Source organism: Trachemys scripta, chromosome 19 (genome assembly GCF_013100865.1).
Source record: "Trachemys scripta elegans isolate TJP31775 chromosome 19, CAS_Tse_1.0, whole genome shotgun sequence".
Lineage (NCBI taxonomy): Eukaryota > Metazoa > Chordata > Testudines > Emydidae > Trachemys > Trachemys scripta.
The window spans coordinates 4980466-4999302 of record NC_048316.1 but is presented as its reverse complement, the minus strand read 5'-3'; the positions used below and the strand labels follow the sequence as shown (position 1 = coordinate 4999302).

The window sequence follows — 18837 nt, the reverse complement described above, 5'->3', positions numbered from 1 at the left end:
CTCTTTTTTCCTTTCCTTTTTAAAAAAGCTTAAATGTGCTGTTTTCTTTTCTTTCTTTCTTTCTTTCTTTCTTTCTTTCTTTCTTTCTTTCTTTTTAAAAAACATGGCCCTAATTAAAGGCAGGGGAAGGTGACAGGAGATTTTAATTAGGGCAGCAAGAAATAACGAAATAAACAATAAAGACTTTGACTCAGTTCAAAGAAGTCCGAGGGGAAGCTAGGGAGCATCTGATGCCAGCTTCTGATGGTTTGAGGGTAAAACTGTTTCAAGTGTTGCCTGGCAACAGCCATAAAGGAAGGGGAAGGAAAGTGCCCACCTGCCCAACCACATGCTGGGATCAGAGGGGATGAAAAGGGGGAGCAATAAGATGAAGGCATTTAATTTCCAGTTAAGTTTCTTTCTAAGGTGCCCACTTCCTTCTAGCCTCTTGCTGCCGGCTGGCATGCGGTCTCTGGTTTTGTATCCCTTTGCCTTATATGATTCTTAGATGCAGAGAAGTTGTCTCTTCAGCCCTGGTCATCTACAGGTCAAGTTCTACAGTCTCTCCTCAGTGCACCCTATTGTGTTACAGCAAGAGGAAGATGTCCTCCTAAATCATAGTCATCCCTAATCTTGGTGAACGTTTCCTCTGAAGTGTCCTTCTCCCCCTCTTGTGTGGCAGTTCCTTGGTTTAACTGCTCCTAGGAAACTATTTCATATCTAAATTTGCCTTTCTTTAGTTGAAGGCAGGCACTTCCTTTTATTACATCCTTGGTCAGTCTCGCATAATTATTTGCTTTTCTTGATTTCTCGTTTTTCCCCTTGAGTAACTTGCTGATAGATCATTTTAATTTGCAGCAGGGTGACTCATCTGTTTAAACCTTTACAGGAACTTTTGGGTTGTTGGATTTTTCTCCGAACGCTGTCTTACACAAGTAGTTATCTTTAAGCACATCAAAGGACCCCTGCTGTTTCATCCCTGTCTTTATCTCTTAGCTTCCAATCTACAGAGCTGATTTGTTTTCTGATTGCTTTATTTCCTTTTCATGTTCTCAATATATTACACACGCCGCTTGTTGCTTCTCATTACCACGGCAGCCTCTTTAGCTTTGCTGGTGTTCATATGCTAATACTGAAATCTCACCTCAGGAAGACACAGCTTTTTAATGAGCCTGTGGACACTTCCAATCACATATTCTACAAAATGTGAGACAAAACACCCCCGACCAGCCCTGTGTCTCCACCTTGCACAACACCTGCTCACCCCAGTCTCTTTGGACCACATTCTGCTACCCTCCTGTTAGGTAGTACCTTGATGTGTAAGCAGACTCATTGTAATCAACAGAACGGCAGATGGAGTAAGTTTAGACTCAACAAGAGCAAAAATGGCAATATCTGACCCACAATCTACATCTGGAACACTCCCCGGTTGATTATAAAGATTATAGTCAACAAGACTTCTGTAGCCTCCATCGGAACCCCTACACCTCTTGTTAGCTCAGACTTCTTGCTTATATGCTTGGATCAACTTCTATTTGTCTGCTTTGCTAATGGTTAGAGTTGAAGTCTCCTGCATTTCAGCCTCTTAGCAATGTTGCTCCAGTCTCTCTGGTTTTGTCTGGTCTCAAATCACTGGATCAGTTCCTATTGTTTAAATTTAGGGCCAGGTCATGAGATGGTGTAAATCAGTGTATTCATTGGAGCTATGTCCAGTTTATACCCGCTGGGGAATTGGCTTATTGACACCAGTGAAACTATTCTGTTTTATACCAGCTGAGGAATGAACCTTTAAACTGAAAGGATGTTGACTCCAGTTTTTCAGAAAAACTTTTGCTCCACTCCATGTTTCTATCTGGATATAAGTGCTAAAAGACTTCGCAGGCATTAATATTTGTTGGTGTTAGACATCTATGTACTAGAAAATGTCCCCACATTTCTATTCAAGAACCAAACGGGAGGGTGTTTCTGAAAATCAAGCTTTTTGTATCCGATGTTGCTTATAAATAGAGATGGTTGGAAAATCTGTGAGTTGTTTTATTATTATTATTTTTGACCAAAAATTGGGAACATTCTTAGACAAAAATTTTAATCTCCCCCCTTGGCATTTTCCAAACAACTTTACTTGAAAAAGAACCCTGGGTGGACCTGTGGTAGAAACCTGTGCAAATGCCTTGATCATGTTAATTTTGGGTGGTTCTGTGCTGTGTTTATATTATTGGAACAAACAAATTTTCAAAAACCATTCTCAATCAGTAACGATGGGTCAAAGCCAGAACCGTATATCTGACTATTTCCCCATACACCTCTGTGAAAGCCACGTCACATGTCTCCAGACAACCATAATCAACCCCTGGTTTTGCCTATCCTTACTGATCCATTTGCTCCAGTGCAAATGTTGTTCTTCACTAGCATTCTCCTAAACTTGGGTATTGTCGCTTCTTCGATAATTCATAGTTGCAAAAATAGGGTGTCCCAGCACCTCTAGTTAACCTAAAACCTCTTTATGGACCGTTCTGTCTCCTAGATTTGATCTTCTGTTTCTGTCTCTTCTGTAGTCTATTTATGTATTGTGGAATTTCTCATGTTTTTCTAGATGTGCATATCTCTTAGATCCTCCCTCAATGTTGTTTTGTGTCTTACTTGCCTTTACTCTGTCTGTTTGTGATTTCAGTGGACTTCTCTATGTCAAAAAAAGTCTACTTTTAGAAGCAGAGCATTTTTAGGAGCCTTGAAGGTACCCCCTCCTGACTCAGGAAGGTGTAGTGAGCACCACCACACACCTGCATGCCTCTAACCAGTGAACTCATTAGCATTGGTGTTTCCTTATTAGCATTTTGAAACTGTTCAACTCATATAACATGGATTGTGACATTTTACTTGGTCAGTTTTGTCGGGTCATTGATCAGCCAGAGAGCCCACCATTTATGAAGCAGATCCAGGATAAAAATCTTTCTCTTTTTTTTTTTTTTCCTCTCTCTCTCTCTCACTTGCTGTCTCTTCTCCTACATCCTAATATCTTATTTGTTTGTTTTTTTAAGCTGCAGTTCAAATCGGTTCCTTCAGTTGTATGTGATATCATTTAACGTAATGTAGTTAAGTTTTGGAAAAGTCAACTGTAAGGACCAAAGGGTCTGGTGCTGATTTCTATAGGTCTGCTTTGGAGAAGGAAATGGCCAGCACTGTTTGCAAAAGCTAGAATTGGAGCTGAAAGCAGATATTCTGGATCTTCTTCTAAATGACTCTTGTTTTTACCTTTTTTATTTTTTATTTTTAACCAAATTTGCACTGGATTTGGGATCTTGAATCAGTAATTTGATTCAAGCATTAATGGCGAGTCTAACAAAGATGCACCAGATAAGCTAGAATGATACCTGGGGCCCTTCACTGCACATTACCCATTCCATCAGTGGGCCACTTTCTTTCGTTTTAATTGGGGTTATTTATGTGTGCGTGTGTGTGTGTGTGTGGAGATTTTTCTGAATTTTGCAAGTATTTTATAATGGGTCTGATTATCATTTTATAGTAGTAAGTGAGTGCACTTGCCAACTTGTCTCAATTGGATTCTACTTGGAAACTTCATATTTTGGCTGGTATAATTTCTTTCCTGCTCTGGTTATTAGCAGATGCGGTTGCTCAACAACAAATGTTTAATCTAGCTTTGAATTTCTCCAGTGATGGTGAGTCCACAATCTCCCTTAATAGCTTGTTCTCTTGCCCTAAATGTCACAGAGGGTATATTTGTTTGTAGTGTTGTTTATAGCCCTGTTGGTCCCAGGATATTAGAGAGACAAGGTGGGTGAGGTATTCTCTTTTATTGGTGAAATCTCTGTTGGTGAAAGAGACCGAGTTTGGAGCTACACAGAGCTCTTCGGATCTCTTTTGCCCACACAGAGCTTATTGATATTTAACCTCATATTTCCCTGTCCTATACTGTTTGCACTGCCCTTGTTGGCTTATGGGAATAATTGGTCCCCGTCTTCTTTCTTTAAACAGGTACGTTTCTTCTTGCTCATCTCTTCTTCACATAGAAACGTGCTTACTCTTGCCAGGTATAAGGCTGATCCAAACCCCACTGAAGTTGAAAGAGACATTCCTGTTGACTTCAGTGAGTTTTGGATCAGGCCCCTGAACTATGATTTTTTTATGGGCTAGGTTTATAGGATGGCACAGAGCAGCTTTAAACCCAGCCTCGCTGGCTGGTTGAACTGGGTGGGCAGCTGCTTCCTAGCTCTGAAGCCAGGCAGAGCATCCTGGTGAATCTGACCATGTGTTCTGGGGCAGGAAAGTAAATCACTTCAATTTGACCCTTCTGCACTTACAAATGGTATTGCAGAAATGTGACCTCCTCTATGACATCACAGGGCAAAGGATCCAAAGTGACCGCAAGCTAACTTCTAGCTGGTAGCGACACTGAATCAGTTGCAACCTCTATCTCATAGCTGATAAATTTCAAGCCCTGGCTTGTTGGGCCGCTGATAAGAGCATGTGACTCTTTACACCCCAAATAGAGGACCAAAATTACCCTGCTACTCCAGTAGAATCTGATCAAACTGCAAACGTGACAGAGTTCAGGGAGGGATGAACTGGTTAGAGGAGAAATTCCTAAAGCAGATCAACAGAAGCAAGTTATATACAGGATGCTCTAAACACACAATCAAAACCAAAGGAGCCCTTTATTATGCATGAGCAGCTTGTTACTTAAAAAGTTGGCAAGTACGCCTGGAATGTTTATAGGAATGCTGAAACTTTGTAAAATTCACTGAATTGTAAATCACCTGGGGGAGGGTGTGGGGAATTGTCTGTGTTTAACATTTGGATAAGCATTGAAATGTATTTATTATGGCTCTGACTGCCTTTGCTTGTTTATAATGTGTTTCTCCAATGATGAAAATGTGCATGAGGGACATTGGATGAGGAGGTTGTCTGGTAGGAATTGATTAAAACACAATCAGATGGGTGGGGAGGGACAGAATCTGTCCTTGAGACAGGAACATTTCTGGTGCTGGAGCCTTGATACCTGGTCTCCTGTATGCTATTATGATAGTCTTATGTATGCTATAGAACAAAATGTGGCATTTTATAGCTGTTTTAGACTTCCCTACAGTTACTAAAAAAATGTAAAGATCAATTTGAATTACAGGGTTATTTTGGTTTTTAATGAGGAATGTGGTTTTTTTTTTAATTGAAGGGGCATTGTCTGATTAAACTGTCAGCTTAAAAATTGAAACCTCACCCATGTTACTAAGAATGCCTTGGCTGATTAAAATTGGAATGATTTTTAAAAATACAGTTTTAGCTTGACCCCATTTCTGTTGTTTGTTTTCAGCTGTTGCGTGTCAGTCGGTCTGGACCTCTCAGTTCTGCTTTGGACCCTGACTCTCCCCTCCCTTGCACATCATGTGCTCAGTTACTCCTGTCCAAAGTGTCAGGGTTTGTCTACGCAGCTGACGTAACATGGCTGTGTGGTTGTGGCTCCAATGCGGGGAGCGAGTTCTCCCAGTGCTGTAATAAAACCACCTCCGCGAGGGGAATAGCTCCCAGCGCTGGTGCACTGTCTACACTGGCACTTTACAGCGCTGAAACTTGCAGCGCTTGGAGTGTGTGTGTTTTCTCACACCCCTGAGTGAAGAAAGTTTCACTGCTGTAAGTGGCTGTGTAGACAAGGCCTTAGAGAGGGGAGAATTCTGATTGGAAGCATTTGACACCCACTCTGCACAGTTGTTAACTGACAGCACAAGATGAAAGACTGTGGAGATTCAGGCCCCCTGTTTCTATTCACTTTTTCTGCCTGGTACTCATGCAGTAGCCCGGCGCTGTTGTGTCTTGGTTTCCAGTATTACAGGTGACTTATTTAATTGCAAAAACATAATTTTTAATTGACTTTTTAAAAAAACCTGTATTGGGTTTTTCTGCCAGACTAGCCTAGCCTAAATGAAGTGACCCTTTTAAAATAATTGTTTGTTTGCAATATATATTATTAGTTTTATCTGTATTATGGGCGGGCCTAGGGGAAGCCCCGCACCACTGCATGCAGTACTGCTCTGCAGGGTGACACAGCATTCTCCTCTGAGACTTTGTGCCTTTCCTGGTGGCAGCTGGCACAAGGGGAATGGCTTTGGTCCAAAGCCAAGGGAAAGGTGGCCCAGGATGAGGGTAAAAGGAAAGAGGCTTGGGACAGTCACTCAGGCTGGCTAAATTCCGGCTGTCATCAGTGGCTTAGTGAGGTGACACCAGTGGGTTAGAGAAAGGTCCACTGAGATGTCCCGGGAGCCTCTGATTTTAAAAAGTGCAGCACAGTGTGTAGGCTCACAAAGCGACATGGGCAGCCCCTAGGGACTCTTTCCATTGGCTATTTCCCCTTTCCTTCTGTCCTGTAGCAGAGCCAGTTACAGGTGTTTGGCCTGGCTAGCGGGGGAATGAACGTGGTGCTCAGATAAGCCAGCTGCGTAAGACACTGCAGTGAAAGAACAGCAAGCTGTTCCCTGGACGTGCACAACTGACGTCTTTATCTTGTTGAATAATAGCCTGCCCCATTTCTAGGAAGCTTTGCATTGGAGAGCCAGGGAGGGGGTTAATGGCTTGCCTTAGATAGATACAGCAATGTAATATGCTAGAGAGTAACTCACTTACGACACCCGCTACTTTTTGTTTAAGGGCTGGTCTACACTAACCCCCCACTTCGAACTAAGATACGCAACTTCAGCTACGTTATTCACGTAGCTGAAGTCGAACTATCTTAGTTCGAACTTACCGCGGGTCCACTCGCCGAGCAGGAGTACTGGCGTCGACGGCGAGCACTTCTGGGATCGATCCGGGATCGATTTATCGCGTCTAGACAAGACGCGATAAATTGATCCCAGAAGATCGATTGCTTACCGCCGGACCCGGAAGTAAGTATAGACGTACCCTAAGATGCTCATCCAACTTCCATTGAGGTCAGTGGAAGAACCCTGTGGGCTGAAATAGGAGTTGGATCAGACCCATAACTATCACTCGGCGAAGAAGTTGCGGTGAACATTACAGGTGTAATGTTGTTGTCTGTTTATTGAGTGCCATCATTGTGGGACTCAAGAAACTGGCTGATCGGGGTAACCAGAGACATTCAGAGTTGCTGTAATGTACATTCTTAGTATGTTTTTTTTACATTTGGTGTTACTACTGTTAAAGTATTTTTTAAACATTAAAACACTTTCAGGCTTTGTTAAAATTAAATATAAATTAACTATTTTAAGAAGTTTTATTTTGTTAAAGGAAAGCACTAACTTGACAACAAATTTGTACGTCTCTAATTACCCCGGATTCCACTGCTGAGTCGATTGCCTCTTCTCCCCTCACCCCCAAGTTCTGCTCTGCATCCTCATAGTGAGTCTGTGGGTGTTCTGCACCTTTCAGAATTCAGGTCCTTATTTAGTGTTTTTCCTCCCAATATCTCGCCCCTGTGGATTTCCTTGTAAGGAGATGTGTAGGATTATTAATACAAGAATAAAGCTAAAGGAAGGGTCATTAATACAGGAATAAAGCTGGTTGGAAAAATTAAAACAACATTTCAATGAAAAACAGCGATGAAATTCTGCAAACCCATTTGCCTTCTCTATCCCCCTCATTTTCCATTCTGGTACTGGGCAGTGACAATTTCACAGGAATTGGGAAGGGGGACACTCCTTTGTACTTTACTGCACCTCAAGTACTTGTGCACCAGGGCAGATATGCACATCTTCTATTATGGGGGTTTCTTTTATTTTCCAGGTCAAGCAAGCTCTGGGCTTAAAAGGTCTATTTCTCAGAAATCCAAAACAGGCCTCGCTAGACAGTCATGCTGCTGGTCAGCTCCATCGCAAACACTCCTTTAGCAGCCACATCTTACGGCGGACGGCCAGTGCCCCTACCAAGAGTCAGAAGAAGAACAAGAAAGGCTTTCCTGAGATTGTTATCGACGCCAAAGACAACAGCTCTGAAGGGGCCAGTGAAGACCGTGAACTGGAAGATTCTTCACAGCCTCGCTTTGAAAAAGAGCCGGAAAGCTCCTCTCCATCGCTGGCTCCCCGAGAGGGGGCCAATGGAGAGGTATATGGCAAAGGGTTGAAAGGTAAGGCCCATAGTTCTGGTAAAGGTAAACGCCAAACTCGTACTCACGGGGGTGCAACTTTCAGTGAGCCCCCCCGGAGGTCCAACAGGGTCCGTCTCCAGGAGCACCAGGAGGAGAAACAGAGCGTCTTTGCACGCTGCGCCATCAATGGCTCTGGTAGGATCGGAGTGGCAACCAATTGCATGAAATGCATGATTGGTTCCAAGGAGAGCCCCGATCTAGAATGCAAGTGGAGTGACCATGCTACCAGGCCAATCGCTAAAGATCTGCTGCACCATGATCAGTATAGCAGTATAACGGGAGACGAGAGGTTAGAACTAAAAAATTGGGGTATAACAGAGCAACCCAGGCCTCGGTCAGATTTGCAGACTTGCAGCAGCCTCGGAACGGCCAGCGATCAACCAAGGAGCACTCAGTCCTTTGTGACTCCAGGGAAGAAAAATGGTGAAACTAAATGTCACGGGATGAAAGGTCATCCCCGGCAGAGGTGGCAGTGCCAATCAGGTGGCAAGTATGGAAGCACTGTCAACTTGGTGACAGCCAGCAATGGCTCAATATCCTCCAACTCCAGCAGTCTAGAGAGTCTTGGAAGCCCAGAATTCCCCAAGCGCTTGTCTGAGAATTCCCGAAGGCAAGTGGGCACCCTTCAGAGGGAAATGAATGCCTTGTTCGTTCAAAAATTGGAGGAAATTCGAAGTAAATCCCCTATATTCTTTACTGGTAAGACCAGATTTTTTTTCACCCCATTTGCCTTAGATCACCTCATTGCCTTGGCTTCCTCATAGCTCCTCCCCTTAGAAGCTCCCACATTTTTATTTTGCCACCATAGCTCATTTTGTTTTTTTTCAGTGAAAGAAAAACATTTCTGCATAAAAGTGCTTTGTTTTGTTCCCTAGTTGTGTCTGACCTAGACTGGTCCTTTCCATACCTAGCAGACCATCTGCAGTAGCACATCCATCTGTCGTCTATGAATGTGGAGTGGAGATTTTAATCATGAATCTAGTATGATACTAAGTAAATTTTGAGACTCCCAACCAGAGCATTGCTTAGAGATTGAATGGGGAAAGCAACACTGCTGTCCACTCTGACTATTGTCATCCTCATTATCATTATGATCTGTATTGGAGTAGGGTGCACAGGGACTTGGTTGTGCTAAGCGCTGTACAAACACACAATTAAAGACACTCCCAGCCCCAAGGAACTTACAATCTAGATATTCTCTTATTCAGCTACTAGTTATGGGCTACATGCAGGAATTACTGGGTGAGGTTTTCTGGCCTGGGCTATGCAGGAGGTCAAACTAGATCAGTGGTCCCCAAACTGGGGTTCATGAACCTCTGAGGGTTTGCAAAATGTTACAGGGGGTTCTCAGGGAAAAAATTCCCTAATGGCGGAGAGAGCTGTCCCTAGGGAGAACGGGACCAGCAGCCCGGATCCCTTGTACTTCCAAGAGCTAAGCAGATCAAAGCAAGCACATCTATCACACAGAGGAGATTTAAACTTCAAGACTCCTTATAAGAAATGGAAAGGGAGGTGGATATTTTTTGCTGTTTTTAAAATTAAATAGGCAGCTAGTGTTGTTTTTAAAATTATTATGAAGAACAAGTTTAAGCTTTGTTGTAACGTGCGTTGTTTGCCTGGACTGCTCAAGACCTGAATGCTTGTATAGGAGGAACTCTTTGAGTTGGCTTCTTAAATACCTTCCTGCTGTTTCACATCTGATACTCCTTGATGAAACATAGGAGCCTTGTCTTATAACAGGCTTATTCAAAGTGATACAAGCTAAGAAAGTGAGATCTTGGAATAGTGTTGCCGTTTTCATAATGTAATAAAAATACTGCAATGATAAATAATAATACTAAATAGTGTGTAATAAGCATGTTATAAAAACAAATTTTATATTACCAAGATCACTGCTTTTATAATTTATACTCAGGTGAAGGAGAAAATCCCTGGAAATATTCATTTTTAGGAGGGGATTCACGAGACTTGACATTATAGTGAAAGGGGTTCATAGGTTGTTAAAGTTTGGTAACCACTGGACTAGATGAACATAATAGTCCCTTCTGGTCTTAAACCCTATGAATCTATAAGCCCCTCAACAATGCAAATATTTAAGCACCTGTTTAACTTTAAGCATGTGATTTCAGTGCAACTTACACACATGCTTTAAAGTGAAGTATTTGTGTGTTTGCAAGGTGGAAGCCTACCATGGATGTCCTCTTTCATTCTCTTAAAGGACACTGTCAAGACTAAAAATTATTCTATTTCTTTAAAAAAAAAATCTGTTTATCTCGCTAATGATATTATAGATTATTAAAATGGAAAGTTGTTGTTTCTTTTCCAAACAATACCGTTCCCTGTCTTTGCCATCTGCCATCTTAAGGTTGTATGTCTGGGATTTCTAAAGCAGCTAAGGGAGTTAGACATCCAGGGTGAAATTTCAGAATCACGTAACTTAGGTGCTTTTTAAAAGATTACTGCCAACTGCCATTAAATTTCACTGCAGTTTATTTCAGGCTCCTTTGAGAGCCCCAACCAAAGTCTAAAGAGCTTCTCAAGGGGAAGCCCAGACAGACTTGCCCTCCATGGATTGGGCAGTTGTTTGAATCTTTTAATTTCAATTTTTACTTTTGTTTTGAATGATCTGCTCTGAACATCTGGTTTATGTTTTATTGCCAAGTTGCATAACATGAAATTAAATCAAAACTGCAGAACCCTTTGTGTATCTATCTAGATTTTTCATAAGCTCCAAGAGATGCACATGTGGAACCATTTACCATTGTTTGTGCCAGTGATGGGGGAGCCCGCACAGCCTCCTAAGTCACTGAAGAAATATTAAGATAGGTGGATTTAATCAAATTTTGAGCCTGACTTCTCAAGTGTAGAATCGCAAACCTTTAAAAGGACGAATAAGGCATTTGGATTGGATGTTGAGTGATCAAATATTAGGGTTGCATAAACTGCAAGCATCCTCCATCCACGTACTATTTCAGTGCACGATGCAAAGACGCCAAGGAGCCAGTTCAGGGAGGCGAATCTAACGACACTTCAGAAATAAACGTTGTGTTGGTGAAAGATGCCAGAAGGATGGGACAGGAAACTGTGAAGGCCTGTGCTTGGCCACAGAATAGGGAGAGTTCTGGCAGCAGCAGTGTGAGCCTTGGTTCTTTGGCCGTGCTAACGTGCCTCAGCCCACACTAGCAGGACAATGAACGTTCAGCCCTCGGCACTTCTGAGCGCCCACCGTGGTATTGATCAGCACCACTGGTGGGGACTTTTTTCATGTGGGTACTTGCCTCATAGAGATTAGACTGAGGCATCCCCCCGACTTGTGGCATATAGGCCACTGAACAGCCATCTAATGCTTCCAGTCACTGAGCTAGGATGAAGTGAAAGTTTAGCATGTGCAGCCCCCGCACTGGGCAGTGCCAGAATCAGTGGTTCATGTGCAGGGGATCCGTGAAAGGAATGTGCAGAGGGGGAGAATTCTTCCCTTCCTCCAGCCTGATGGCTTGGCGTGGAGTCGTTGTGCAGCCACTAACACGGTCTAGGGCAGGGGTGGGCAAACTTTGTGGCCCTAGGGCCACATCGGGTACAGAAATTGTATGGAGGTCCAGGTAGGGAAGGCTGGGGGAGGCTATGCTTCCCCAAACCGCGAAGCGTGGCCTGGCCCCCGCTCCCATCCAGCCCCCCGGAAACCCTGGCTCCTCCACAAGCCTGTCCTGACCCCGCTCCCTGGCAGGAGCTCGGGAGCCAGAGGGAAGGGTCATGCGGGCTGGATGTGGCCCGCGGGCTGTAGTTTGCCCCTCTCGGTCTAGGGGCTATGAAAGCACCTAGGGTCCTTGCCTGCCCCTAGGCAGGCTAGGAAACATACTGATTTGGGCCTGGTCCAGGCACGCTGACATAAATGGAAGCTTTGCCATTGATTTCAGTGGAGCAGATTTGGGCCTTCGGGACTTTTTCTTCTACCTGGGAGGAAAAGGGCTGGAGAGGGGAGAAAGTTGAAGCTACTTAATGGTCCTCATAGAAACCAGCAAGGTTGACTCTTGGCAGGGCATCTGCTTTCATGCAGCTAGACCACTAGACAGGTCCCATGATTGACCCCAGTCAGCTAGGAACTATGGCTGGAGATGGATGAATGGGCAACATCCAGATGACAGCAGGAACCTGCCCCTGAACCTGTCAGATATGTCTACACCTGTTGATGATTTACCTTGCTGCATGCATGCCCTGCTTGTATGATATGTCTTTTCTGTGTGTGTCCATAGTGCAGCTGTGTGCTGGAGTCATGTTATGATCACCCCAAGATAACTAGCATCTGCTGGAAAACTCATTTTGCTCCGTTAGCAGTGCTGCTTTTATAGCAACTCCAGAATGTCAAGTAAGGCAAAAATCACAGGGGCTTTTAGACTTGGGTTACATGTTTCCAAAACTTCCTTGAACAGTTACAAATTGTCCAACTTCTTTTTAAAACAAAAACCTTTGGTCTGGGTCCAATTTATGCAACCCATTGTGTGCTCTGGTTGGTCAAAAATTCTTAGGATCCTACAAAAAATGTATTGCTATCTGTGTCTATTTCCCTCTCCCTCCCCACTAATTGATCCTTTTATCTGCTCCTGCCTTCCATAAATTAACTGGATTTTTTCCTCTGTTCTATCCTATTCCACATGCACACTCTCTCTCTCTCTGTAGTTAAGAACTGAAAGGACAAGCAAGTTCAAGGTAACCTTTTATTGAGTGTCACTGATGCAAGTTTTGTGTTGCCTGTGCTCCTTTTTAGTTTCCAGGTATCTTATAATTACCTCCTCCTTGTCCTCCTAAAACTGCTGCCTGGCTTCTTTCTGCTGCTTTGCTAGTTCTTGGAGCATGTTTGCATTTTGGTCAGTGGGCAGCCTTTTTTGTTGTTGTTTTTTGGCATGATTGTTTTGTATGTTAGGATATACAGGATAAAGAATGTAACCCGAGCATCTGTTTTGTTCAGGCAACTGGCTACTCCAGTGACTTCTCAAGAGTGGACTATCAGCTTTGTTTTCATCAGCATGCCTTTGTGTGTGGTCTTTGAAAAATAAATGACGAATTTATTTGACAAAATAAGGTGGTGCTCGCTGTTAAGTAACAAAATGGGCAAATAGCTTAAAAGGATTTTTTTAAAATTACTTGGGTTTTTATCTCCTCCACTACCTCTGCACCACCTTCCTCTTGAAATACAGTGGATGCCAAACACGTCACCAGTTGGTCAAGCAGCGATCTTCTGATTTTTGTTTCATGCTGGCCGTTCTCAGTGCTGCCGAAGGATAGAACAGTTCAAACAGATGGGGGATGGGATCAGGGTTGTAGGCATCAATATGAAGACAAGCATAAGTTTTTCTTCTTTGGATATGTATAATCAGTGAAGTAACATGCTACAAATATGGTCAGAAGTGACTAGTGATTTTTGTGTGTCTCATTGGATGGTCATCGCTTTCTGAAAACTGCAGTTGGGTACCCAACATCACGACGAGTTACTTTTGAAAATCTTGGCCAACATTTCTGACAAATGACCGATTTCATAGCAAAGGGCTATTGTGTAGAACATGCATCTATAAGTGAATCAACGTTGTTAATAGTTTGATTAACCTTTGCATCGCCCATGTGTTTTTTCTTTCCCTCCCTCCCATTAGGTGTCTGCCGGCTCTCAAGGCAGAGGTCAGTCACTTCTTTATGCAGCCTAGAAACTATGACCGAAGAGCCCAGTGTTGCCAATGAAAAACAACATGCTGGTTCTTGCATCCCTCTGCCTGTTAACCCCAGCAGCGATTCTGAACAAGGGTCTGTGTCTCGTCATTCCAGTGACTCTAGATCGGCAGGAAGTAGCCCAACAGACGAGCAAGAGCAGCTCTCTCAGGCTGATGAACCACGAGCAGGCTTGGCTTCAGAAGACCAAGTGCTCGTCACGCCAGGGACAGCAGCCACAAGCACGTTGGGCCAGGAAGGTGAAAGTAGAAGCACAAAGGGACCACTTGAAGATGGGGGTGACTGGGAAAAGACCCAGGGTAGTGGTGAAGATCAGTCTGGTTTGGCAGTGTATCCTCAACAAACCTGGGGGATGTTGGCACCAAGTGATACTTCAGTCCATTCCACTGAAAACTGTCAGAAGCAACAAGACCGGGTAGATCAAATATTACCAGGTGTGAACTGCACTGCCGAATCCATAAGCCAGAAGGATGGTGTTACAACCAGCCCACCACGACCAAGCCACATGAGTAACAGCACCCAGCCGACTTTGCCTCCAGATGCTTTCCAGAGACTCCAGCCTGCCTGGGCTCAGGCTGCTTCCATTTCTCTGACCAGCTCTCATGTGTTAGTGAGGAGGTCGAAGAGCGAAGGGCACAAGAATTCTGACTACTCAGCCTTAACGAAAAATCCAAGTAGCCTGTCCCCGGCAGCAGAAGTGTACTCTGATGCCACTGTTCATGACCAGATCTGGAGCAAGCTAGATTCCAGCAGTCACCGGGACAGCATGTCTTCCTCCTCCAGCATGTCATCCAATGACACTGTGATAGACCTCTCTCTGCCCAACCTAGCTCGCAAAAGCCTTCCGGATCTAGGTACCCGTCATGAAAACATTGAGACCGTTGCTGTGAGAAAGGGCATGCGCCCCCGGTCTGCCACGACGTCTGGTAATGAAATGCCAATCGTGACCAAGAGCAAATCCAATCCCAACCTGCGGGCCAGCCAGAGATCCACTGATGAGCTGCACCCCAGGCCTCTGGCCAGGGTTCCTCAAGATGCATTAGCCTCCATCCCAAGGAGGCATACCTGGAGCAGGCTCTACATGGAAAGTCTCAAACAGTCTTCTGTCAAGTCCAAAGCCCAGGATAAAGCAGGGACAAGCCAAGCGAAATCCAAAAGCCTTGGGGATCTCACCTCCGATGACATCATGTGCACTTTTGAAAGCAAGTACCGGAGCATCAGCAGGAGCTTCGTCACTAAGTCGATGCGAGAGCAACGCCGCTCCTCGGGCATAAGGTCCTCGGCCAAGCCCCAGGACCAACTGACTGAGCAGCTGAAGAAGCTGACAGCCTTTCAGGAGGAAAACGACATCACCTCCCCCACTAGCCTTGAGCCAGTTGAATCCGAGGAGGAAGAGGAGGGCTTGCTCCTCCGCAGGTCGTCCTCTCGCAGCCAGAGCAGGGTACGGTACATTGCCAACCGAGCCAAGCAAGCCCAGGAGAGGCAGCGGCTGCAGAGCCTGGGTCAGATCAACGGGAGCCCCATTGAGGAGAGGGGAAACCCCGAGGGAGCCTGCTGCATTGCAAAAGGAGCTTGTACTGATTCAGCTTCCCCCACTCTGTTTACACCCCAGCTAAAGAACCAAACGGATTTTAACCAGGACACTGAGGTCTTCTTCATGCTGAAACTCTAATGCTGGGAAGCGCTGAACAAGGTCAATATTTACATTCCTGTCCAAGCAAAACTTGGAAACCCGGGAGGCATGAAATGCCCACACGCAAGAGACCATTTCTTTGCCCCCATTGAAGATAAAGCAACCAAAGAGATTGGCTGTGAAGAGATGGATGACAGCGTATTGGACATCCAAAATTAGGTCAGGCCCAGTGGAGTCAGTGGCTTGCAGATACGGTTACAGTTTTAAGGGCCTGGGGTTTTGGGGTGGCTTGTTTTTGTTTCGGCAGCCTCAAATCTGGCCTTTTTTTCTAACTGACCACCAATTTGCACCTGCAGTTATCTGTGCGCTCAAGCCACGTTGCCTCCGCCTTCCAGGCAAACCTCTGTGTGACACTAGTGGTGCCCACAGCTACTTGCTCCCGTAAACTGCAGGTCCGTAAAGGGAGGCCTAGCTTTAAAATCTGGCCCCTGGCTGTCTTTCTGAAGAGGCTGAGGCACTCTGAGCTAGTCAAAAGCATAGTGTAGCTGTTTTCTGTGTTAATAATCTAGCCAGCAGAGTCCACCGCCCAGCCTGGTCTCTTGTATGTTCCAGTGAAAGTCACCATTGCTCATTCTTTTAAGCTGAGGAAGAGAAATCTCTCCATGTTCAGAAGCAGTGCTTTTTAACCCAGTCTGTCTAGATGTAAAAACAGTGTCAAGTTATTGTTTCAGAACCTAATTTTGGGGGAGGAGGAAGGTGCTAGAAAAGAGACAGGAAATGTCTTCTATTGACTTTGTTTAGTTCTGCAATAGCTAAAATGAATGCTACTATTCCTTTGAGAAGAGAACTGACCCTTTTAGGTGAGATTTTAACCATGCTGCTGTACATAGCACCTTCAGGATGAATTTTTCTGTTATGCACTGCCATGCAAGATTTTTGAGCATATGTTTTAAAAAGAGATATATAGATATATATATACAAATTTTTAGATGAACATATTTAGAATTAAACCCAACCTAAACGGAATAATTTTTTCATTTTTTTTAACCTTTTTTATTTTTAGTTTATTTTTGTCAGAATTATCATTTGTTGTTTGAGATTAGATGTACATTTTATTGGTGGGGAAGGAGAATGTTTGTCGAGATGTGTTTTTAAAGTGGAGCTAAAGTTTTAATTTTATTTTCAGTCTCCCTAGTCCCTTTTTGGGGGGGTATTTTTGTTTTTGTTTGTAACGATTCCTCTCTGGATAGTTCAAAATTTTAAAATCTATTTGTAAAGCCGTCTGACACTACTCAAATAAAAGCATTTAACCTTTTTCAGCTTCTGGACTGTTTAGCTGCAGCTAAAGAAGAGAAATTCCCAGGGTTTCTTATGCTCCCTAGAAGTTTGTTATGGAAATGTGGCTAATTCCCCTTTTCTCACTTCCATGATACATGCCTTTTGATGTACCACCTTCCCGAGGGGCCACCCATTTTGGATCCCACACAACTTATGTCCATCAGTTCCACCGAAATGATTGGAGGGTGGCCTCCCGTTGTGTCACATATACTCACAACCATTACTTGGGGGGGGTTTCAAAAGGGATGGGGGTGCCTCTAGATTACTATTCTAGGTGGCCCTGTATCTTCCCCCTCTGTAAAGGCCTGAACCAAGGACCTAATGTAAAGTCCACTGACGTCAATGGAAGACTCCCACTGAAGGCACTGAGATTTGGCTCATTCCTGTAGATCTCATCAGTGGTTGCCAGGCTGTTCGGTGAAGTGTCTCTATTGTGGCTTTGGAGCCTCCTGCTAGACTGTACAAGATCCAGTTTGTTTGTAAGAGCTGTTCCATGACAGCCAGAGCTGTGCGTGTTGAGTAGAACGGGGGGGGAAGGTAAACTTGGACTATTTTCTCTGTGGAGCTGTGTCGCAGTGGTGGAGGTGAGGTTAAGCTTGACTGAAGACATAGTGGCAAACCTCTGCTCTTATGCTAAGGGCCCTTGGTCTTTGCTCTTTAATGTCTCTGTAGGTTTCATGCAAAAATGCCCCCCCCCCATGTGCAGTAAGGTGCATATTGTTCAGTTCACGCTATTTACACTGGACGGACAATCAACCTGCTTTGTGTTGCAGGGTAGTCAATACTAACGGAGTCGGACCCAGAGATAGTAGGGGTCAATTTGGCCACAAACATTTCAAACCTGGATATTGGCTCATAAAGCCACCTTATCAGATGATAGCTAGTGACTTGATCACAATGCATAGAGGGACAGCTTAGGGGGGCTGGCTTCTCTGACAGAGCTTTTAAAGTGACGCTGAAATGTTATCATAAAGCAAAGTCCAGCATCCTTAAATCTCCCAGCTGGAAATCTTATCACTCCAACTGCCAATTGGACAAAAGGTTTGCTAGACGCCCGGGGCACAGGGACTATGGTAATGCTTATTGAAGTGACCCAATGGGGCCTTTTGAATCTCTGAAGAACAATGCCGATTGGCAAAGCGGAATGCACGGCTTGCCAGGACTCGTCCCACATTGTCACCGACACAAAGCAGCTTTCATTAATATTCACGAGACACCAAGTTGGACTCTAACACCGTTTATCATTGGCCTGAAAAGCTGTATGTTTTTTATACTTAAAACTAGAAACCCATAAAGCAGAGTGTTAATAGTTTATTTTAAGCTCCTCTGCTGGGTTCAGGTAAGGAATGGGAAGAGGCATTTAAAATGCATTTTAGTTTGGGGTTTTTTTAATCTAGTTTCATAATCTGATTCTCTGTATTCATGTGATATTAAGTACCTTTTTATTTAACTAATGCACAATATGAAGCCAAAACCATGAACCACTTCCAGCCACTTGGCCTTTTTCACAGTTATGAAACCTGCATATTGTTTTAACAACCTCTGGTTCATTTGGATTTTGTCACCTGCTTGTAGGTCTATAGCAACTGTCTCTTAAGCATATTTGGACGATTCGCTGTGTTCCAGTAAACCCAGGGGACAGTGAATGCTGCTACATAGAAGACTTTTAATGATGTGTTCAAGTATTTATTCTAGTGGGATTTTCTTTCATGGTGTCTACAGAAGTTTAATAAGCCGTCTTAATTTCTCTCCTCGCATTTAATCTTGTTGGCTAGCACACACTTTCTCTGCGTCCTCTTCTGCATTCTTGCTCGGTTGGTTGGATGCTGCTGTCCAGAGCTGATCTGCGGAGGGAAGTCAGGGAAGTGCTGTCATCCACCATATTGCCTAAAAAATTGTGAGACGGGTGGGGGAGATTTTCCAAGGTACAAGCGGGAGCCAGGTCCCCAAACCCCACTGACTTCCACTGGGAGTTGGCAGGTGCCTAATTGCACTATGTGTCTTTGATCAATCTCCCCTTCCATCAATATACCAGCAGACACAATGAAAAGGCAGGTCCTGCCCG

At 44.2% G+C, this 18837-nt stretch overlaps 1 protein-coding gene across 3 annotated transcripts in view; it reads left to right on the top strand.

Moving 5' to 3' along the window:
• PLCH2 (phospholipase C eta 2) overlaps positions 1 to 16749 on the top strand; it is a 249475-nt gene extending 232726 nt beyond the window's left edge. For all 3 annotated transcript variants that reach the window (XM_034753316.1, XM_034753315.1, XM_034753314.1), the window contains exons 21-22: positions 7726 to 8785; positions 13729 to 16749. In XM_034753316.1, the coding sequence (XP_034609207.1) occupies positions 7726 to 8785; positions 13729 to 15473 (2805 nt within the window). In that variant the 3' untranslated portion in view covers positions 15474 to 16749. The remainder of the gene's footprint in view (positions 1 to 7725; positions 8786 to 13728) is intronic.
• The last annotated feature ends 2088 nt before the right edge of the window (positions 16750 to 18837 follow it).